Raw genomic sequence first — 20,210 nt, 5'->3', positions numbered from 1 at the left:
GCGAGCGCACATTAAATAGACAAACCACATTAGCCCCACGTGATTACGAGACGAGTCACAGGTGATACTGATTATTCACACGACATGCCATAACCACGGATATCCATAGACGGAGACGATGCACGTAGACTACGTCAACACACGCCCAAAAGGGAGGGGCCGGGGTCCTCAACGTGACAGTATTAAAGTGACAAATTATAAAATATTAATGTAATAAAGTAAATATTAAAATAACATAAAATGTAACTAAATAAAATAATGTAATAAAATAAATAAGATAATAATAAGCTGGAAACTATTAAAATAATTAGAACAGAGTTAGAGTTTCTTAACTAAAAGCAGATCTAAACAGGAACGTTTTGAGAAAAAACACTTAAAGCTTCCAGTGACAGTTCAGGTGTGACGGGCAGTGTGAGCAACTTAAAAAGGAAGCGATCACGCCAAGTCTCAGGGAAATAGGATGGTTTAATAGAAAGTGTGCAAACCAAAAACCCGTGCATTGTTCCGAATGAAGGAAATAATAACCAGCAGTCAACTGGTACAAAGACAAGACATATATAGATGAACAAACGATTCTCAGGTGAGACGGATCACGGGTCCCGCCCACCTGAGGGACGAACATCACGTGACCAAAAACAGGACATCTGCCGCTGTAAACGGGGGCGACCGGCAGGGGGCCCCCCCACAACGTGACAGACCCCCCCACCAGCAGTCCTGGAGCTGAAACAAAAAACAGACAAACACGTTAGCTCGCCTCCTGGGCGGGACCCTGGACCGACTGGGCCGTCAACAAGACAATAACCACGCCCCGGTCGGTCACAGGGCCCTCGTGCCCTAACCGGCCTTAGGCCGCTTAAGCCCCACCGCTGAGTGCGGACTGGGAGCACATGGCCCAACAAACGTCACAGGTGTGGATGTGTGCAGGCCGCCACACTGGGGTCCGGCCACGGCTTCTACCGACACCTCCCGAACCTACCTCCTCGCTCGGAGCTGACCCCTGCCCTTTTCGCTAGGGGTCACCCCAGACTCCTGGGGAGTGAATCCCTCCCGGGGCCCCTCATCTCAAGGTGGACTCCTCCACCCAACCCAGGAGCACCAGAGACCAGGGCCCTGGCAATCCGCATCAGGGACACGCTGGTCACCCCGAGCTCAAAGGAGAGGGTCTCCTCCTGGAGACCCCACTAGGTCCGGGAGTGCCGCAGTCCACCACCAGGAGCGACCTGCAATACATCACACACACACGTACACAGACGACACACAACACATAACGCGCACTGCTCTGACCACTGACCCCCCTTTTACACAGGGGGGAAGGGACCCCTTCTTGGCATGAGGAGACACCCTGTCCATACACCCCAGACATCCTCAGCCTACAAAGGGGTACAGGGGCTCCTCCCTGCTCAGGGGTCCCTCCCAACCGGTCAGGTCTCCTGATGGAGCAGTGCCTTCTGAGCCACATGTCGTGGCTCAGGAACCCCATAGCTCCCCCCCAAAAACCTATTTAGGGGGGGGCCCTCCGGGGAACAACAAAACAAAAAACACAGACACAACATATAACACACACGCACCTAAGATGACCTCAAATGGGCCCCTCCCCACACACAGTGAAGACGGGTGCAAGAGAGGAATTACATAAAACAAAGCATGCTACACTCTAGGACAAAACGAACACGCAAAGACAGAACACAAACAAACGGACAGGACCCACCGATGCGCGCGCTCTGCGGAGCGCAACGCGCCCACTCCAGCTCTCTCTCTCACCGTTTTCACCACGGGATCCGTAGATCTTTGGAAAGAGAGAGCTATGCGCGAGCGGCTTGCGCGCCACGCCCACAGCGACGCGTCCCTCTGGCTCGCAGTCGCTCACCCCCGTCACCGCGGGATCTCGGGTGAGCGAGGCGAAAAGAGCAGAGAGATTCGCGTCTCACACATTCTAGCGCGCAGCACGCATCGGTGGACCCGTCTACATACACACACAAACACCACCAGCGAAACACACACACCACGGCACACTCACACACTCGCTCACGTCCGCGTCGTTATTAAAACACAACACAACGTACATACACACACACACGTACATACAGACGATAACGAACAACGGACGTGCGCAATGTGAGGCACCGGTAGTTTCGCTGGGCGAGAGCGGAGTCTACTGGTCCCCAGCTCTAGTCACCGCCGTGTGACTTACGGGTTTTAACACAAACAACATTTAAACACGGCGGGACGAGTGGGGACAGATTCAACACACTCTCAGACAATACACGACAAACACACAGCACGTAGACAAACACTTACCACGAGATATGACCACGAACGAAGGAGAAAGTAAAGGAGACTGGCGGCTTCCGAAAGGTGGCTGGTTATTCTGTCACGGGCAGTGTGAGCAACTTAAAAAGGAAGCGATCACGCCAAGTCTCAGGGAAATAGGATGGTTTAATAGAAAGTGTGCAAACCAAAAACCCGTGCATTGTTCCGAATGAAGGAAATAATAACCAGCAGTCAACTGGTACAAAGACAAGACATATATAGACGAATAAACGACCCTCGGGTGAGACGGATCACGGGTCCCGCCCACCTGAGGGACGAACATCACGTGACCAAAAACAGGACATCTGCCGCTGTAAACGGGGGCGACCGGCAGGGGCCCCCCCCACAACGTGACATCAGGATCACTTGAAAACACTGACTAAATTGGCAACTAAGAATCCTGGCAAGTCACCGTTCAGTTAATAATGAGTAAAGTGACAAAAAAAAAACAAAGAAATTGCTTATCTAACTGGAAATAAATAAGCAAATTGTTTATACAAAACACCCCAATAACTCAATAAGTATGAAGAGAAGATGTGTGCATTTGAATACTGCACTAAATTGTGTTTCTGCTTTTGTTACAGTGCGGCTGTCATTGCAAATATTATAGACAGTTAAATGTGTGTGCTATCAGTGCAACATGTCGTCTTGTGCTTGGATCAGTAGTTTCACTTTATAACTTTTTAAGCTTAACAGGTTCAGCTTGAAAAGCCAGTGTATAAACACTGAATGTTTTCTAATTCCAGGGTACTGAACAAACTGCCCCACCCTCTAAAAGCAAAACATTCAATTGGCTTCCTGAGTATTGGCTGCTTCTCATGTATTTCATGAGTAAGGAAAAATTAAATCTAGCACTACAACCTTAAATGTATGAGTCTTACATTTTTACTGGAAAATGGCACTGATCTACCATTATATTGCTAGTGTCACTGTATGTGTTAAAGGTTAATGTAACGGTGGAGTCATTCGTAAAGGAGAAGCAGTGTGTGAGGGTGACAGCAGATCTTCTCACAGAACACTCTGACAAGTCTCTGACATTAAACAAACAAGCATCAAACAAATAATACAAGTGCAAAGCACAGAGAGACAGCAGTGTGATAGTACAACAGCACTGTGTGTGTGTGTGTGTGTGTGCTCGCTGTGGCGTGCACAGACATTTTGGGGGGCAAGTGCTCAGGGGGGGAAAGGGCACTTTTTAGCGCACGTTGAACACTTCATTATTTAAAAAAAATTACACGCATATGTTGAATGAGTTTTCAATGGAAAGAAGTCACACCACCAACTGATAAAATCCATTTCCAATATTAACTATATACATTGTTAAGTCCTTCAGTTAACTTCTGTTTACCCTCCACTGTCTGCAGCTCTTGTTGCATATATTTAGCAATTAGTAAATCAATATAGGCCTACAATTAAGACAGTAAAAAGACCAAAAAGTACGAGAAGGAGTTATAGGCTGTTGAGTGTTGTCATTAAATGAATGCAGATGGGCATATTTCACAGGTAATAGGAAACTTCCCGTTTCTTCTTTCACAAATGAATGTGTTAATTTATGTTGCCTAACAAAACCTATACAACGGAAAACGTTCAGCTTAACCAGCCCCGTCGACAGGGGGGAACAACCGGGTCTGTTGTCCCCGGGCCCCAGGGCCAGGGGGGCCCATCAAAGAGCCCAGCAATTTATTTTTTATTTAAAGTCTATAATTTTTAAATAATCTTGAAATCTTTCATTAATATAAAATTCTGTACTCAAAATAAACTCAATGGCTAAAATATATATGTTTTTTAACCTATCTGCATATTTTCCATTAAGTGCTTACACCCCGGCATCCCACTGGAAAATGGTTTGATCCAGCACCGACCGTAACCGGCTGGTACCCCCACAACAGCGGGAAATACAGTGGTGGATAGTTAAAGTAAATACAGAAATCTGGAGCGCAGAAAAGAAAGGAAAACATTTACCTGACGAATTTTAATGTTGCATTGTGTTCCAGGTTTGAAAAGTGCTGGAATTTAGGCTAAAGTACTTGAAAATGCTTGAAAGTAACTACTTCGTTTCACAACAAATAGCTGTCTGACTGAACAGTTCTCGTGAAGACGTTAAGATTGGGCATTTTGAAAATAAACAACCATTAAATAATGTGATAAAAAGCGAATTATTTCGAGTATATGCGCGTCAAGTATATAACCAGTCAGCTGTCAGAAACAGCTTTGATGTGTGGCTATATTATATACTATATGAGCTAACAGAATGATTGTCAAATGACGAAATTCAAATGACGTGCGCCGGGGGGAGGGGGGGGGCACATTAAACTTTCTTGTCCCGGGCCCTAGCAAGACTGTCAACGGGCCTGAGCTTAACACACAGATTTGCAAACTCTACCTTAATTATTTGTATGTGGTCGTCCTCACGTTATCTATCATTGATTTGGGCTAGAGCGACTAGTTTATCAGGTGACCAGTCAGCTAAAAATGCTTAGTAGTTTGGTGCTGTATGAGACATTTTACTGCACAACAAAATGGTTTCACGTTGGGCTTAGAGGGCAAACGGTACAATTTTACTTGATGTGTATGTGACCTGGCTGGTGGGGCACAGGAGAAGAAGCCTATCTGTGACAGTGCGTGCTGTGCTGAAGACGTTTCCTTCCACTCGCTGAACTGAACTGCTGCAGCGCATCTGGTGTGACAAAGGAAGAGAGAGGTCGGGTGTGTGTGAGGTGGGGGAGATTTTCATAAAATCTCATTTCAGGGCATTGTTTTTAATTGCTCAGGTTTTCAAAAGATAATTTCAAACCAACCTCAGTAAAATGTTAATAATAATAATAATAATAAAACCCGAAGTTTCAAAAGGGCACTTTCTTTGATAAAGGACAGAGTTGGTGGTGCTTTAGCACCAACTGATGTCTATGTCTGCACGCCTATGTGTGTGTGGGTGTGGGTGTCTCCCCTGATCATTGAGCCAGCTCACTGTGATGGTTAAGAATTATGTTTAAAAAATCTGAGGCTTGAAAATCTATAAGGCACAAGACAATTAAAACTGCAGATACATTCAATTTGATATGTATTCAATTAAATGGAAATTTGAATACATGTACAAATATAATGAAAATGTATTAAGCATAAGAAGTAAAACATGACATAATTTAAAGCAGTAAAACAATTAGAACCACAGAGGCTGCAGGAGAGTTAAGTTAGAGTTATTTGTGTGTTATGTGTTATGGACAGGGAGGAACAGCACAGGAATAGTACAGGAACAACACACGAACAGTACAAGAAAAGTACAGGAACATGAACAGTATAGGAAAAAAAACAAGTGGGAGAGCAGGCAGAAGAAGTAAAGCAGCAGAACATTCCAGAGTGTGAATACTCTAAACACAAACCCAGTACCAGAAGAGAGAGAACGATACCAGAACAATGAGGAGCAGGAGAAGAATCCAGGACTGCAGAAACAGGAAGTACCAGCAGCACTTCACAATGAATGAAGGGATCAGAGGAATATTTATAGGGAAGATAATTAGGAGACGATTAGAGCCAAGTGCTCAAGATGAGTGTAACTATAGAGATGACTAATATTGTAGGGACGAGGACCTCTGGTGGCTACAATCAGTATCACTCCTGACATGCTGATGGTTAATTAACCCTAAAATGCTTAACACCAGGTGATTTTCACCCATACAATTTTTGTCAAGTGATTGTCTTGTGTTGAGTGTTGAGAGCAAGAGTGTTGTCTTGCTACTGTCTGAGTTGCATGGGACTTTGGGTAGCTTCAGGGCACTAATTGATGTCATTAATGGTATGGTTTCTTCAAGAGGCATGCATTTGGATGATTTTCACCCAGCGTTAGTGATAGAGGATAACATATTTTATGGGTAGAGTTTACATGGTGTTAGTGACAGGACCTTTACCAGACAGGGCTCACATGTCCCAGGAATAGGGGGACCAAATACCTGGTTCCCAGCAGCATTTTTTTTTTTTGTTAGGACATTATCTTTTAAGGATTACTCCAAATCCATGATGGAATGTCATAACTCCAGCAGTAGAAGAGGAATCTCGGACCCAAAGTGAGTTCTGACTAATCTCATCATAGAGTCCATCGTACATCACAGTAAATCACTGCAACCTGGAAACTAGTCTACAACATATAAGCAACCGAAAGATATAAAAATCTAAAAGATATAAACAACTAAAAGATACGAACAACTGAAATCTGCACTATAAACATGAAGCACATGATATACACATGATCTAAGTACTCTCACTGTGTTTAATATTATCAGGACTGTGTGTTTGAAGAGTGATATGTCTCTTCATAAAGAAGATCCTGACAACATCAGCCATGGATTAAATGTCTCTGAGTCAGGGTACAACACTGCAAACAATTAACAATCATAAATGCATTAGAATAACATTAAGCATTATATAAGCATCACAACTGTATTATACCCCATGTGATATTTTATATATCACATAGTAAATGTTTGAAAGAAAACCCTTTATTGTCTCTGTTTCTGGTAATATAACAGGACTGAAACCCAGAGAGCAGCATCTCCAGTGCCCAGCTGTGTGTCTATGCAGAGTGACGGCTCCATGAGGGAGCCTCTTACATTCAGCAGTTCTGACCTAAGGTGGATGACACATTACAGACTCAAACAATGAAAGATGGAGAAATTAAAATTTATTCTAGGATATGAAACAAATGAATAGTTTTCAAAAGTTTTCAAACAGATTCAAATACAAAACAAATGCAACATATGATGCTAATGAGATAAGTCATTTGGAAAAGATAACACACACACACATACACAAACACACATACAAACAGAGGGTCAAGGATACTAAGGTAAAAACTGTAACAGACACAAAGATGATGACTGAGCCACACACAGGGAGACAACTAAAAGATATGAACAACTGAAATCTGCCCTATAAACATGAAGCACATGATATACACATGATCTAAGTACTCTCACTGTGTTTAATATTATCAGGACTGTGTGTTTGAAGAGTGATATGTCTCTTCATAAAGAAGATCCTGACAACATCAGCCATGGATTAAATGTCTCTGTGTCAGGGTACAACACTGCAAACAATTAACAATCATAAATGCATTAGAATAACATTAAGCATTATATAAGCATCACAACTGTATTATAACCCATGTGATATTTTATATATCACATAGTAAATGTTTGAAAGAAAACCCTTTATTGTCTCTGTTTCTGGTAATATAACAGGACTGAAACCCAGAGAGCAGCATCTCCAGTGACCAGCTGTGTGTCTATGCAGAGTGACGGCTCCATGAGGGAGCCTCTTACATTCAGCAGTTCTGACCTAAGGTGGATGACACATTACAGACTCAAACAATGAAAGATGGAGAAATTAAAATTTATTCTAGGATATGAAACAAATGAATAGTTTTCAAAAGTTTTCAAACAGATTCAAATACAAAACAAATGCAACATATGATGCTAATGAGATAAGTCATTTGGAAAAGATAACACACACACACATACACAAACAAACATACAAACAGAGGGTCAAGGATACTAAGGTAAAAACTGTAACAGACACAAAGATGATGACTGAGCCACACACAGGGAGACTTAGACCATATGACCATAAATTCTTTAGAAGAACATTAAAAACGGCATTATACCTACATTGCATATTTTATATATCACATAATAAAGGTTTGAAAGAAAACCCTTTATTTGCCTTGTTTTAGGAAATATAGCAGGACTGAAACCCAGAGAGCAGCATCTCCAGTGCCCAGCTGTGTGTCTATGCAGAGTGACATCTTCAAAAAGGAGCCTCTTACATTCAGCAGTGGATCCACACGTTCTGACCTAAGGTGGGTGACACATTACAGACTCAGACAATGAAAGATAGAGAAATTAAAATGGATTCTAGGATATGAAACTGTAGCAAATACACTGGTTATTTATGGATTATGAACAGGGCACCATTCTGATTGCTCAGGAACAAAAAATGTTATAACGGAGATGTCACAGTGCAGCCCCTGACCCCTCTCCTTTGGGCATGTGTTTATGTCGTCTATGTCTAGTCGTCTGCGTCTGTGGATCTTCGTGGGTGTGGTTGTTTCTGAACGTGTTCATTCGTCTCACCTGTGGCTCATCTCGTCATCACTCGGGGCCAGTGTTGCGAATAACACAGTTAAAAATAACGGCGTTAGGTAACGGCGTCATTTTGTCAGTTACGGGATAATATAATTAATTACTTTTCCTGTCGTTATAACGCCGTTGACGTTACTGGTCATTAAAAGCGGTGCGTTACTATATATTGATATACTAACAGTAATGCGAACGGACCGCTGCCCAGGCTAGTGAGGAGTAACAGATCTCGATAGGTCACAGTTCTTGGTGTAACACCTGTTTAACTTAACATGTCAGTAAGCGATTGGCTAAGGCAGCGTTATGGTAGCCAATCAGAGCCAGTGTTTTTACACGCGCGCCGAAACACTCTAGTGACACACAACACAAACGGAGGCTGTGTTCGAAATAGCCTACTACATACTACTGGCATACTGATCGAGCCCCAAATCAGTATGTCGTATGCAGTATGTGACCAAAATGAAAATTTCCAGTATGCGAAACATACCCGGATGACCTACTACTTCCGCAAAATATTCCAGTACGCGAACAGAGCTATCTTCGTGGTGTACTGCATCCCATCATGCAAAGCTACGTTCACGTGACCCCATAGTGGGCTTTGCTTTTGTCGCATACTGGAAACTGTACTGCATACCACTACGAGGACCAGTATGCAGTATCCAGTATATACTGAGTCCAGTATGCAGTATGTAGTAGTCTATTTCGAACACAGCCACAGAAGAGGCAGAAATAGCGAGTCGAAGAAAAATTTGCATTTTCAAGGTGGCGATATAAACATTATTTAAGAAAATACTTGAAGTTCCTGGATGTCTACCAAACTGGGTATTTGATTTATTTAATTAAGAATAGAGGTTTTATTGTTAAGTTTATTTCTGTTGTGAACAAACCAGTTGACTTAGGTTGAGAGAATTTAATTTAATTTGATATATGTAAATGCACTTTATATAGTGTAACTGTTTACTTTTGCTTTTTTTTTTTTTTTTTTTACAAAGATTTGGGATTTTAAAGGATTTTATCCTGCACTGGTCTGTTGATGTGCAATAAATATCAAAATTAAACACCTTTCTGATCTACTCATTTCAACTGACTGTGAAAACTGCTTTTTCAAAACATCCTTATTCATTGGCATATAACTTTTTTTTAACTGTAGGACTAATGCAAATAGTTACTTTCCCTGGTAACGAGTTACTTTTATTATAGAGTAATTCAGTTACTAACTCAGTTACTTTTTTTAACAAGTAGTGAGTAACTATAACTAATAACTTTTTTAAAGTAACGTTCCCAACAATGCTCGGGGCTTATGTGGTCTGTCTATTTAATTCAACTCAACTCAACTCAACTTTATTTATATAGCACTTTACAAAACAGCATCAGCCGAACCAAAGTGCTTAACGCTTTTCATAACACATGTTGTCACAAAGCGCTTTACAGGGTTAACAATACTATGGGTCCAGAACCCTAATGAGCAAGCCAAAGGCGACAGTGGCGAGGAAAAACTCCCTATGATGGTGGGGAAAAGGAAGAAACCTCGGGGGAACCAAGACTCAAAAGGGAACCCATCCTCCATTGGGCGGCCCGTTAACACACAAATTACACAAAATACAGACAAATACACAAGTCACACACAAATCACACAATCAGACTAAGTAAAGGTAAAAATTAAAGTTCTTGGCTTTGATATTGTCACTGTAAATGTCTGTTGATGAACGCCAGGCTTTCATTCCGTGTCGGAGCAGTTATGCTGGTATTGTAGGCTCCGACTGCAGTGATACTCCACAGGTGAACCTTGGAGAAAAGATACATGATGTGGTGAATATGTAACAGATTAATCAAAGGCCAAAGTAAACAGATAGGTTTTTAGTCGAGATTTAAACATTGAGACCGTGTCTGAGTCCCGAATAGAGGCAGGAAGATTATTCCACAATTGTGGAGCTTTAAAAGAAAAGGCTCTTCCACCTGCTGTGATCTTTTTGATCCTAGGAACAATTAATAACCCTGCGTCCTGCGAGCGAAGTGAACGTGCTGGGTTATATTGTTCAATAAGTTCACTAAGATAGTCTGGAGCTAAGTTGTGCAGTGTTTTATATGTTAATAAAAGTGTAGTGACGATAGTGTAGTGACGATAGTACGGGACTAATGTGATCAAACTTTTTAGTTTTTGTTAAAACTCGTGCTGCTGCGTTCTGAACCAGCTGGAGTTTGTTTATCGATTTACCAGAACATCCAGCTAGGAGACTGTTGCAATAATCTAAACGAGAGGATATGAATGCATGGATTAGTTTTTCCGCATCACTAGTATTTAATATGTTTCTATATTAAATACTAATACATTTTAGCATTGTTGTGCAAGTAAAAGAACGCAACCCTAGTTATATTATTAATGTGTGTATTGAACGAGAGATCTGGGTCTATTGTGACGCCTAAGTTCTTTACCTCTGCACTGGGGGTTATAGTAAAAGAATGTAGATTCAATGGTACATTACGTATCTTGTCTCTCGCAGCCATAGACCCAACTATTATTAGTTCTGTTTTATCGGGATTTAGTGCTAGAAAGTTAAATGCCATCCAATGTTTTATCTCTTCTACACATTTCTCAATTTTGCTGTTTACGCCTAAATCATCGGGAGTGTCGTCTGCGTAGGAGTGGAAACTGATGTCGTGCTTATGCATAATCTCGCCTAAAGCTGGGCGTACACTGTACGATATTTTAAATCGTGTACTCAGCTCCAGCTCAAACTGTACGACTAAATCACAGGGTTTAAAAGTTCACAGCTCACGATTCATATACTCACACTATATAACCCGACGCTCTCATGCGATCTCACGAGGAGCGATTTGAATTTCAAACATGTTTGATATTCTTGCGACGTTGCGATTTCTGATCGGGAGTTGGTCGTGAGGTGTGAATCGCTCCTCGTTTACCTGTGTAAACTATACGATGCACGACACGCGATTGAGCCGAAACTCGGCCCGATCGCAAAAATAGTCGCATGAGTGAAAAATCGGCTGAAAATGGGCCAAAAATCGCACAGTGTACGCCCAGCTTAAGGGCAACATGTACAGTGTGAATAGAAGTGGTCCTAGGACTGTCCCTTGCGGGACACCATATTTAATATTAACACATACACATTGGAAGCGGTCGGTCAAATATGATCCAAACCAGGAGAGTGCAACTCCTTTAATACCTACCATGTTTTCTAGTCTATCCAGCAAAATGTTGTGGTCTACAGTATCAAAAGCTGCACTAAGATCTAACAGTATAAGGAACGAGACGAGCCCATTATCGGCCGATATTAGTAAATGATTCACTACCCTGAGTAAAGCTGTTTCAGTGCTGTGGTTTGGTCTAAATCCTGATTGGACCTTTTCATTGATACTATTTGATTGGAGATAGTGGTTTAAGTGATTGTAAACTGCTTTTTCTAGAATTTTAGAGATAAATGGGATGGAATCGAACGCGATGGTTGGGAATGGGATGGGAATCTCTTGATGGTTAAGACTAGTTCCGAAAGAAACTCAGCAAATTCCTGAAGAAATTCTGAGTAGGGACCCGGTGGTCGATAGATGGTCACTAATTTAAGCTTTGTTTTATTGCCTATTTCACCTATCAAAGTCTCGAATGAGTTAATAGAGGTTGTTGGTTTTACAGTAAAACCTATATCTGTGTCATATATTGTGGCTACTCCACCTCCACGCCCTGTGATACGGGGCTGATGTACATAACTGTATCCAGGAGGAGCTGCTTCATTAAAACTTACATATTCGTCTACTCTAGCCCATGTCTCTGTTAAACAGAGTGCATTTAGTCTGTTATCTGAGATTATTTCGTTCACTATCACAACTTTTGATGCAAACGATCTAATGTTTAGAAGTCCTAGCTTTAGCTTAATATTGCTGCTCACTTCATGTTGATTATTTAATTTAATTTTAATTAAATTTTTAAAACATATTGCCCTGTTATTCCTATACCTGCCACGGCTAACAGACACAGTCTCAATGATTTGGTAGTTAGGGAAGTAAGTTCTACTTAGCTGATTTGCGTGGTTTGTTGTGGCTGGTCAGGCCCGGCGTAGCACGTCCTCGATGTTCCTGGAGAGGACTGCCGAGCCTAGGCGACTGGGGTGAAGTCCATCTCGGCGGTAGAGTGATGGACGTTCTCGGAAAGTCTCCCAATTGTCAACGTAGTCCACGCCGACGCTGCCACAGGTGTCCCGGAGCCAACTGTGGAGACAGAAAAGATGACTGTATGACTCGCAACCTCGCCGGAACGTTGGAAGCGGCCCGGAGACGACGAGTCTGGCCGACGTCTTCTTCCGTGCGGTGTCCAGAAGCGAGTGGTAGTGCTCCTTGAGGATCTCGCTGCACCGGGCGAAGGTGTCGACAGCCCCCACGTGAAGGACGACGGTGCCAAAGTCGTCTCTCTGCTTCAGCACCGAGGGAAGCCGCCTGGCCACATCCAGGACACGAGCACCTGGAAAACAGGACACAGTGGGGGTTCTTTTTGCGCCTGGCAGGTTAATCTTTAAGTGTCCTGTTATCGAGTCGCCGATAACAAGGATACCACCCTTATTCTTTTTCGGTGCCGGTGGCGGTGAAGGTGGTGTCGGAAGCAAGGGGTGAGGGCGATGTGGAGGACCCGGAGCTGAGCACCTCGAATGGGTTAGCAGAGGAGAAGTCCGGCTGAGGTAGGGGTCACAATACCGGCTGCCTTCCGCGTCCTCACTGGTGCTCCCAGCCTGGTGCCTGGGTCAAGATGGCGGTCGCGCTGAGCCGCCGTGGGGAGGGAGTGGAGACGGCCGAGTAGGCAGCGTTGCGGGCGGCCTCGAGCCTGGTCTTCTCCTGGGTGAGCTCCGCTTGCTTCTCCAGAAGACGCTGGATCTGCCGACCCAACTTGTCCAGCTCCGAGCCGAGCTTGACGAGAGCCCGTTCCTTAGCGGTAGCCATGAAAATCAGGGGAGACAAAACAGAGGGAGAAAGAAAGAAACAGGGAGAAAACAGTTGCCTCTCCTTTGCTTAATTTCTTTATTGTCCGTGTGAATTAAAGACAAACCAATGATGCTATGGAATTCCTCTTTGATGTCCATAACTGGCTTAAGCCCAGGAAACACCACAAAACCAGGCACTAGTCATTTTAATGCACTAGTCATTTTAATCTCCTACACTATAAAGAAAACTTCCACTAGCAAAAAACGAAGACCGATATATAACAACCTGGAGAGAATTTAGGGCTGATCTGCAATGTGTAATATTTGAAATGTTATTATAATAATAAAGTTATTGATGTAAGTAATGGATTGTGCTGAAAACGATAACGTTCATTAAAAAAATAATCCGAAAATGATAGTAGGCCTATGTCTATTCGGGGTTTTATAAGGCGTTACCGACGAAGAACTCAGTGAATAAACTGAGTTTCAACGATTTTCGATTCAAAAAACGATTTGATTTATAAAAATTTCTGCTTAAGTCTATAAAATCTGCATGATCTACTACAGTCTGCTTTGCAAGACAGAATGACAAATACAGAAAACAAAGTGTCTTTCACATTTAATTAACAAAAATTATGTGCTTTGGTAAAATAAAATGCTTTTTGTTGTTACCAAAATTCTTGAGCTTCATTTTACAAGCTGTCAGGGCTGGCTCGGATGCTGTTCCCCCAGCCGTGGCTAGGGGCACCAGAGTCAGTCCCAGACTATAGGTGGCGTAACCATACGTTCTCAGCCAGTCTCTGCTTTCTCTGTGGTTGCTTCTCGTTTGAAGGTGTCTCGCCACCTCTCTGTTATGCTTTCTCTTTACTTATTCGAGTATCTATCTCCTGCGTCGCTTCCTGACCTATCTCAAGTTTTCCCAATCCTGCATTTCTTCCTATCCGTTTTGCCTTTATTTTTGGGAAGGGTTTTATTTTGCTGCTGCGTTTTTTGCCAGTTACTTCTTCTGGTGTCCTTGGTTTCATTTTCGCGTTGCATTTATCCGCGCTGTTTTTTAGTTACTGTTGTTATTTTGTTTCTTTCTCCCGTCTCACTACGGTTAACTGTGAGTTTTCCCGCATTGTATTTTGCATGTTGTTTTTTGTTTCTATTTGCTCCATGCCCTCACGGTTTTGGTTTCTATTCGCTTGCGCGTTGAGTCTCCCATGTTGTTTTGTTTGTTCGTTCTGGGTTGCTGTGCGCGTTTCCCTCTTGCTAATACATGTGACGAGTGTCAAACGTATTGCTTTTGCGAGCCGGCACTCGTGTCCATCCTTCTCTATATTATTTCACGCTGTGTGTACGTTCCCGTGCTCACCGCGTTACACACGCCTTGCACACGAGCTACATTGTGTCAAGTTCGGTCTTCCCTGGCATTCGTAAATACCAAAATGAACCCATATTTTTGCCTTAAATGAAGATGGAACAGGTTGAACATCTCTTTCCTCCATCTGTCTTGAAACCTTTCCGCACACGAGTGTGTCCCAGAACCTGTTGCGTAAAGTCTCGCGTAATTTTGTAATTATGTAACGCGACTTAGAATCGATTTTGGGACATTTAAAATTGATTCTGAATCGTAGTAAATGAGAATCGATTTTTGATATATGAATCGATTTTTTGGCACACCTCTAATATCCATTGACTGTATACGGTCAATGGTTATATCGCGATCGATCGATCGCCAGTGGTTGGCGTCAGAGCGAACTAGTAACTCATTGAATCATAGATGTAGATCAAGAGGTAAATAAACAAATTTTTTTTCAGTGTGAGAAATCGGATGTATGTCGTGTGAGCGTGTGAAGACGGTCTCTGGTAAAGACAGTCAATGCGTGTGTCTCACGCTCATTGCGTGAGAGTTGGCAACCCTGATTATTAATTATTATTAATTATTTGGCCAAGTTTAACATTATGAGTTCAGTTGGTTGGGCTGCACACAGTTCTAGTTCTAGGTGCTAGAGCTTCTAGCTTCCCTGTCCCGCCATGTGGTGGACAACGTAGAACCTCAGAAAAAGTCCCCCAAGCTAGGTCCGAAGTGGCCGGTTCGAAATTATTGTTCTGTTTGGTGGTGAATTATGTTTTCATATTAAACGGTTTATCTACTTGTCTACCTTTCTAGTGTGAATTATTAATATGGATAAAGTTTGGAAATGAATGTCGTGAGGATAATACAGGCTAGTTTTGTGTATTTTGTGTTTGCTAGGCAAATGTAAGGCACTGTTTCCTGTTCACCTGTTGATTGAGTAGGCCTAGGGGTTTTGATGTGACGCTAAGAAAAAAAATGTTTTTACTTTTACTTTTAATACTTTAGTATTTTTTGAAGGCAGATACTTTTGTACTTCTACTCAAGTAAAAAAATGAGGTGAATACTTTTACTTTTACTTGAGTAATATTCAATGCAAGGTAACTGTACTTTTACTCAAGTACATAATTGGTGTACTTCGTCCACCACTGGTACATGGGGGCATCTTATGTCTGATTTTATTCATCGTACCAACAATAGTGGTTTTGTTCGCCAAAAGGGTGTTTGCAAGTGGCAATGAAATGAAGAAATTGTCAGTCGTTACAATTTCCTTTACCCGTGAAAGGCTCCATCAAACGCAACACAATATTTTCAGACAACCGTTGACCAGCCAGCCTGCTTTCATCTTTCCCTAAATAGAGAATTGCGTTCAACATATATTTTGTTTCAATATCAGCGCCACCCAGAACTTCATCCCAAATTTATCAGGTTTATTGGCGATGTACTGAGTGAAATGACAGCGAGCTTTAGTTGGGAACAGTTGCTCATCAACAGTTATGTTCTCACCGGGCTGGTAAGAAGCAATACTGTTTTTCACAAATTTATCAAATATCTCCGAGATCATAGCAAATTTATCAGTCGCAAGGTGGGCAGCCCTTGTGCTCTTGTCATCAAAGCGCAGATAGCGCATGATATCTCTGAATGTCTGTCTAGACATTGTCTCTTTGAAAATGGGATTTCCCAAGTCAGCAGACCAGTATTCATCAAGTTTCATGCTTTTTTCAGGCTGTTATACCTCTCAAATAAACGAGACCCACAAATGCTGTCAGTTCGTCAGCTGTTAGTTTGAACCAGTGGGGAACCGTCAGGGCCCTCTACGCCCTCTCAGAGGGCCTAAAATATTCTTAAAACATTATATATATAATTATCCAATTTTATTTTATCTACGTACAGTTTTACAATCGACATCTAAACACTTATAAAAATATAAGCAAATAAATTATTCAACCGTGTCTATTCAATCTGTGTTGGAAGGTGAGGGGTTAAGAGGAAGCCTGTGAGCCTGCATCTCCCCCTATCAGGACTGTGATGCCCGCTGTTCGTTTACAGAGGGCCTGGCAGTTATAATTCAGCACAATACCAGTTTCAAATGACAGTAAAATTGACCAATCATATCTTCGCTCTTAGTGGGCGGTCTTAACTGTATGATAATTTCCGCCCGCTGTGGCGACGCTAGCTGTCGTTAGCCTACCGCCGCTAGCTAGTTTCGATTCAGTCCTTTGACGTCCTCATTTACATATCCCGCTTCCGCGAACCGGAGCTGTGAAACCTTATTTTGTTTGGAAACTTATTTTGCTTAACAAGATATCTAGTACAAATGTTATTGTTTATTGCGTTTCTAAAGCTATACTGTCATCTCGATTTTTTCTTTATTCTTTATTGCAGTTTGTTAGGAGAGGAACATTTTTTTTTCGGGGGGTGGGTGGGGGGGGGGGTAGCGGGCCCAGGTTTAATGATCACTGTTCGCTAGTAGTTTGAACTGAGCATTATTTCGTTCAGCCTCTGCCTCTGTGTATTTCAGAATTGTGCCCCACATTTCTGTGTCAATCAAACACAGTAAGCTGGTCAGTGGACTTTTAATTTTGTCCTTGCAATAACACGTAGGCCCTGGGGTTTCTCTCACAATATTGCACTCTTGTGCTCTACGCCGAGGTTTGCCAGCAGTTTGTTCAAACCATACCGTACCATCTTTGGCCTGAAAAGAGTCACCACCACACTCAGTTTCAGAGTCCGATTCTAAATCAGATTCAAGATTCAGATCCAGTACTTGCTTTGAGGTGAAAATCACTCTCCGTGCCATTTTTTATATGCACTTTGCAACCGTTCAAACACCAAAACCGAGCCTTCAAGCAAACTGTGTTGCGCCCAAACCAAGCTTTCAAGCAAGCTATGTTGCTGTTCGATGGCCCAAGCAGAGTTTCCACTCAAACTGTGTAGCCGCGCCGCAATCACAGAGATTCACAGTCTTGAAGTGTAGGCGATGACGGCAATATTACAGAGATACGAGCGAAATCGATTTAAACTAGCCTGTGCAGGGTTTCTTTTAACAATGTAAAAATACTAGTTTATTAATTTCCCTGTAATTAATTAATCAAAATTAACGCGTTAAAGTCCCACCACTAGTTTATATGCATGTTATTATATATGCTAGTATGAAATCCCTATGCTCATTCTATCCTGCATTTGTTAGTATTGTAGATAAATATACTGTACAGAACTTGTGGGAAAGGTCTGATTCAGTAAGTGAAGTGTTTCAGTCAGAAAAATATTCTGCTTTAAATCAGTGCATTCATATCTGATGGAAGAAAAAGCATCAAAAACAAAAATAATGTTACCATTAAACAAATGATTTGACAAATTATTTGACTTTTTGAAAAGTCAAAACATTAAGAGATGTAACAATTTATTGTTTTGGTCAATTACATTCTGAGAAGTTTTCCATGGCCATTTGTGTTAATGGTGTTTGTGTTTTGGTGTTTGACCCCCATCAGGCAGCACTTCATAGAGGATCCATCCTCTTACACATCAGTGGATACTGGCGTCCTGCACAAAGTCTCACAAACACACAAAACCAGCATGAAGAACAAGTATGAGAGCTTATATGAAGGAATCAAAATATCAGAGAATAAAACCCTCCTGAACACGGTTTACACGGAGCTCTACATCACAGAGGGAGAGAGTGAAAGAGTGAATGAAGAACATGAGGTTATAAAGATGGAGAAAATACCCAAAAAACACAGAATGAAAGACTCTCAAATTAATTGTTCAGACATCTTTAAACATGTACAAAGTCCTGAACGAGAAACAGAAGAAGCGAAAATCAGAGTTGTGTTGACTAAAGGAATTTGTGGAATTGGGAAAACTGTCTCTGTGCAGAAGTTCATTCTGGACTGGGCAGAGGGAAAAACCAATCAAGATGTAGACTTCATGTTTGTGTTTCCATTCCGGCAGCTGAACTTAATTAAAGATAAGCAGTCCAGTTTTTATGAACTTCTGTGTGACATACATCATGAAATAAAAGATTTGGACCCAGAAAAATTGAACTCATGCAAAGTTGTGATCATATTTGATGGTCTGGATGAAAGCAAAATTTCCCTGAACCTTTTGACTGAGAAAGTGTCCAACATAACCATGACATCATCAGTGGGCGTGTTGATGACAAACCTCATCAAAGGAGAGCTGCTTCCCTCTGCTCTCATCTGGATAACCTCCAGACCAGCAGCAGCCAATCAAATCCATCCTCAGTACATCAACCGTGTGACAGAAATTCAGGGATTCAATGACCCACAGAAGGAGGAGTACTTCCAGAAGACAATCAATGACCAAGATAAAGCTAAGAAAATCATCTCACACATAAAGACAGCAAGCAGCCTCCACATCATGTGCCACATACCAGTGTTCTGTTGGATCTCAGCTACTGTGCTTCAGCAAATCATGAAACAAACCAAGCAAACAGAAATCCCTAAAACTCTGACTGAGATGTACTTACACTTTCTGTGCATTCAGACAAATATAATGAATGAGAAATATGACATGAAGAGTGAGAAAGATCGAATAAAGCTTCCACAATCCCACAGATCCCTGATTCTGAAACTGGCTGAACTGGCTTTCAAACAGCTATTAAAAATAAATGCGATGTTCTCTGAAGAGGACCTGGAAGAGTGCGGGATTGACGTCACTGATGCCTCAGTGTACTCTGGGATATTCACTGAGATCTTTAGGGAGGAATCTGTACATTGCCTGAGGAAGGTCTACTGTTTTGTACATCTGAGCTTTCAGGAGTTCCTGGCAGCATTCTATTTGTTTCACTGCTATCTAAATAAGAATTTGGAGCATGTCAAAGATTTTATTCCACTTCGCTGGCAAAAGTACACGAGGTCCAGCCCCAATGTGTGGACTAAGGATGACACACTGCATGATCTGCTGGTGTGCGCAGTGGATAAAGCCGTAAAGATCCAGAATGGACACCTGGACCTTTTCCTTCGTTTCCTGTTGGGCATCTCACTGGAGTCCAATCAGAGACTCCTATATGGACTACTGCCATACACACTGAACAGCTTAGAGAGCATCAACATGACAGTGAAGTACATCATAAAACAAATAAAAACAAAGGACCTCCCCACTGAGAGATCAATCAACCTGTTCCTCTGTCTGACTGAAATGAGAGATAAGTCACTATTCATAGAGATTCAGGAGTATTTAAAATCAGAGAAACAGTCAGAAAAATGGCTCTCTGCAGCACACTGCTCAGCCATTGCCTACATGCTGCAGATGTCAGAGAAGGTGCTGGATAAGCTGGAACTGAAGAAATTCAACACATCAGAAGAGGGCTATCGGAGATTGTTACCACTTATAGCAAACTGCAGAAAGGCACTGTGAGTGATGAAACTAATGTAATATCTATAATACATTATTATAGTGTACTGATTAAACAGTAGTATTGCACAATATTCAAAGATACAGGGATTTATTTCTAGGTGTCAGCATTACCACTTCTAGCCACCA

The 20,210-nt window shown here is 42.0% G+C and overlaps 2 protein-coding genes across 4 annotated transcripts in view; one reads left to right on the top strand and one right to left on the bottom strand.

Annotated features, from left to right (window-relative positions):
* The window catches only part of LOC143527889 (globoside alpha-1,3-N-acetylgalactosaminyltransferase 1-like), a 204,937-nt gene that overhangs the window by 120,797 nt on the left and 63,930 nt on the right, over positions 1-20,210 (bottom strand). The window lies entirely within an intron of this gene.
* Positions 1-20,210, top strand: part of LOC143527884 (NACHT, LRR and PYD domains-containing protein 3-like) — a 35,991-nt gene that overhangs the window by 1,291 nt on the left and 14,490 nt on the right. For 2 of the 3 annotated variants that reach the window (XM_077023238.1, XM_077023240.1), the window contains exons 2-8: positions 6,291-6,371; positions 6,588-6,671; positions 6,834-6,935; positions 7,299-7,382; positions 7,545-7,646; positions 8,036-8,161; positions 18,197-20,080. In XM_077023238.1, the coding sequence (XP_076879353.1) occupies positions 6,322-6,371; positions 6,588-6,671; positions 6,834-6,935; positions 7,299-7,382; positions 7,545-7,646; positions 8,036-8,161; positions 18,197-20,080 (2,432 nt within the window). In that variant the 5' untranslated portion in view covers positions 6,291-6,321. The remainder of the gene's footprint in view (positions 1-6,290; positions 6,372-6,587; positions 6,672-6,833; positions 6,936-7,298; positions 7,383-7,544; positions 7,647-8,035; positions 8,162-18,196; positions 20,081-20,210) is intronic. The other variant, XM_077023239.1, reaches the window with a different exon arrangement.

This window comes from Brachyhypopomus gauderio, chromosome 12, assembly GCF_052324685.1.
Source record: "Brachyhypopomus gauderio isolate BG-103 chromosome 12, BGAUD_0.2, whole genome shotgun sequence".
NCBI classification, from domain to species: Eukaryota; Metazoa; Chordata; class Actinopteri; order Gymnotiformes; family Hypopomidae; genus Brachyhypopomus; species Brachyhypopomus gauderio.
Note: the sequence above shows the minus strand (reverse complement) of the source record. Positions and strands in the feature narration are given on the sequence as shown.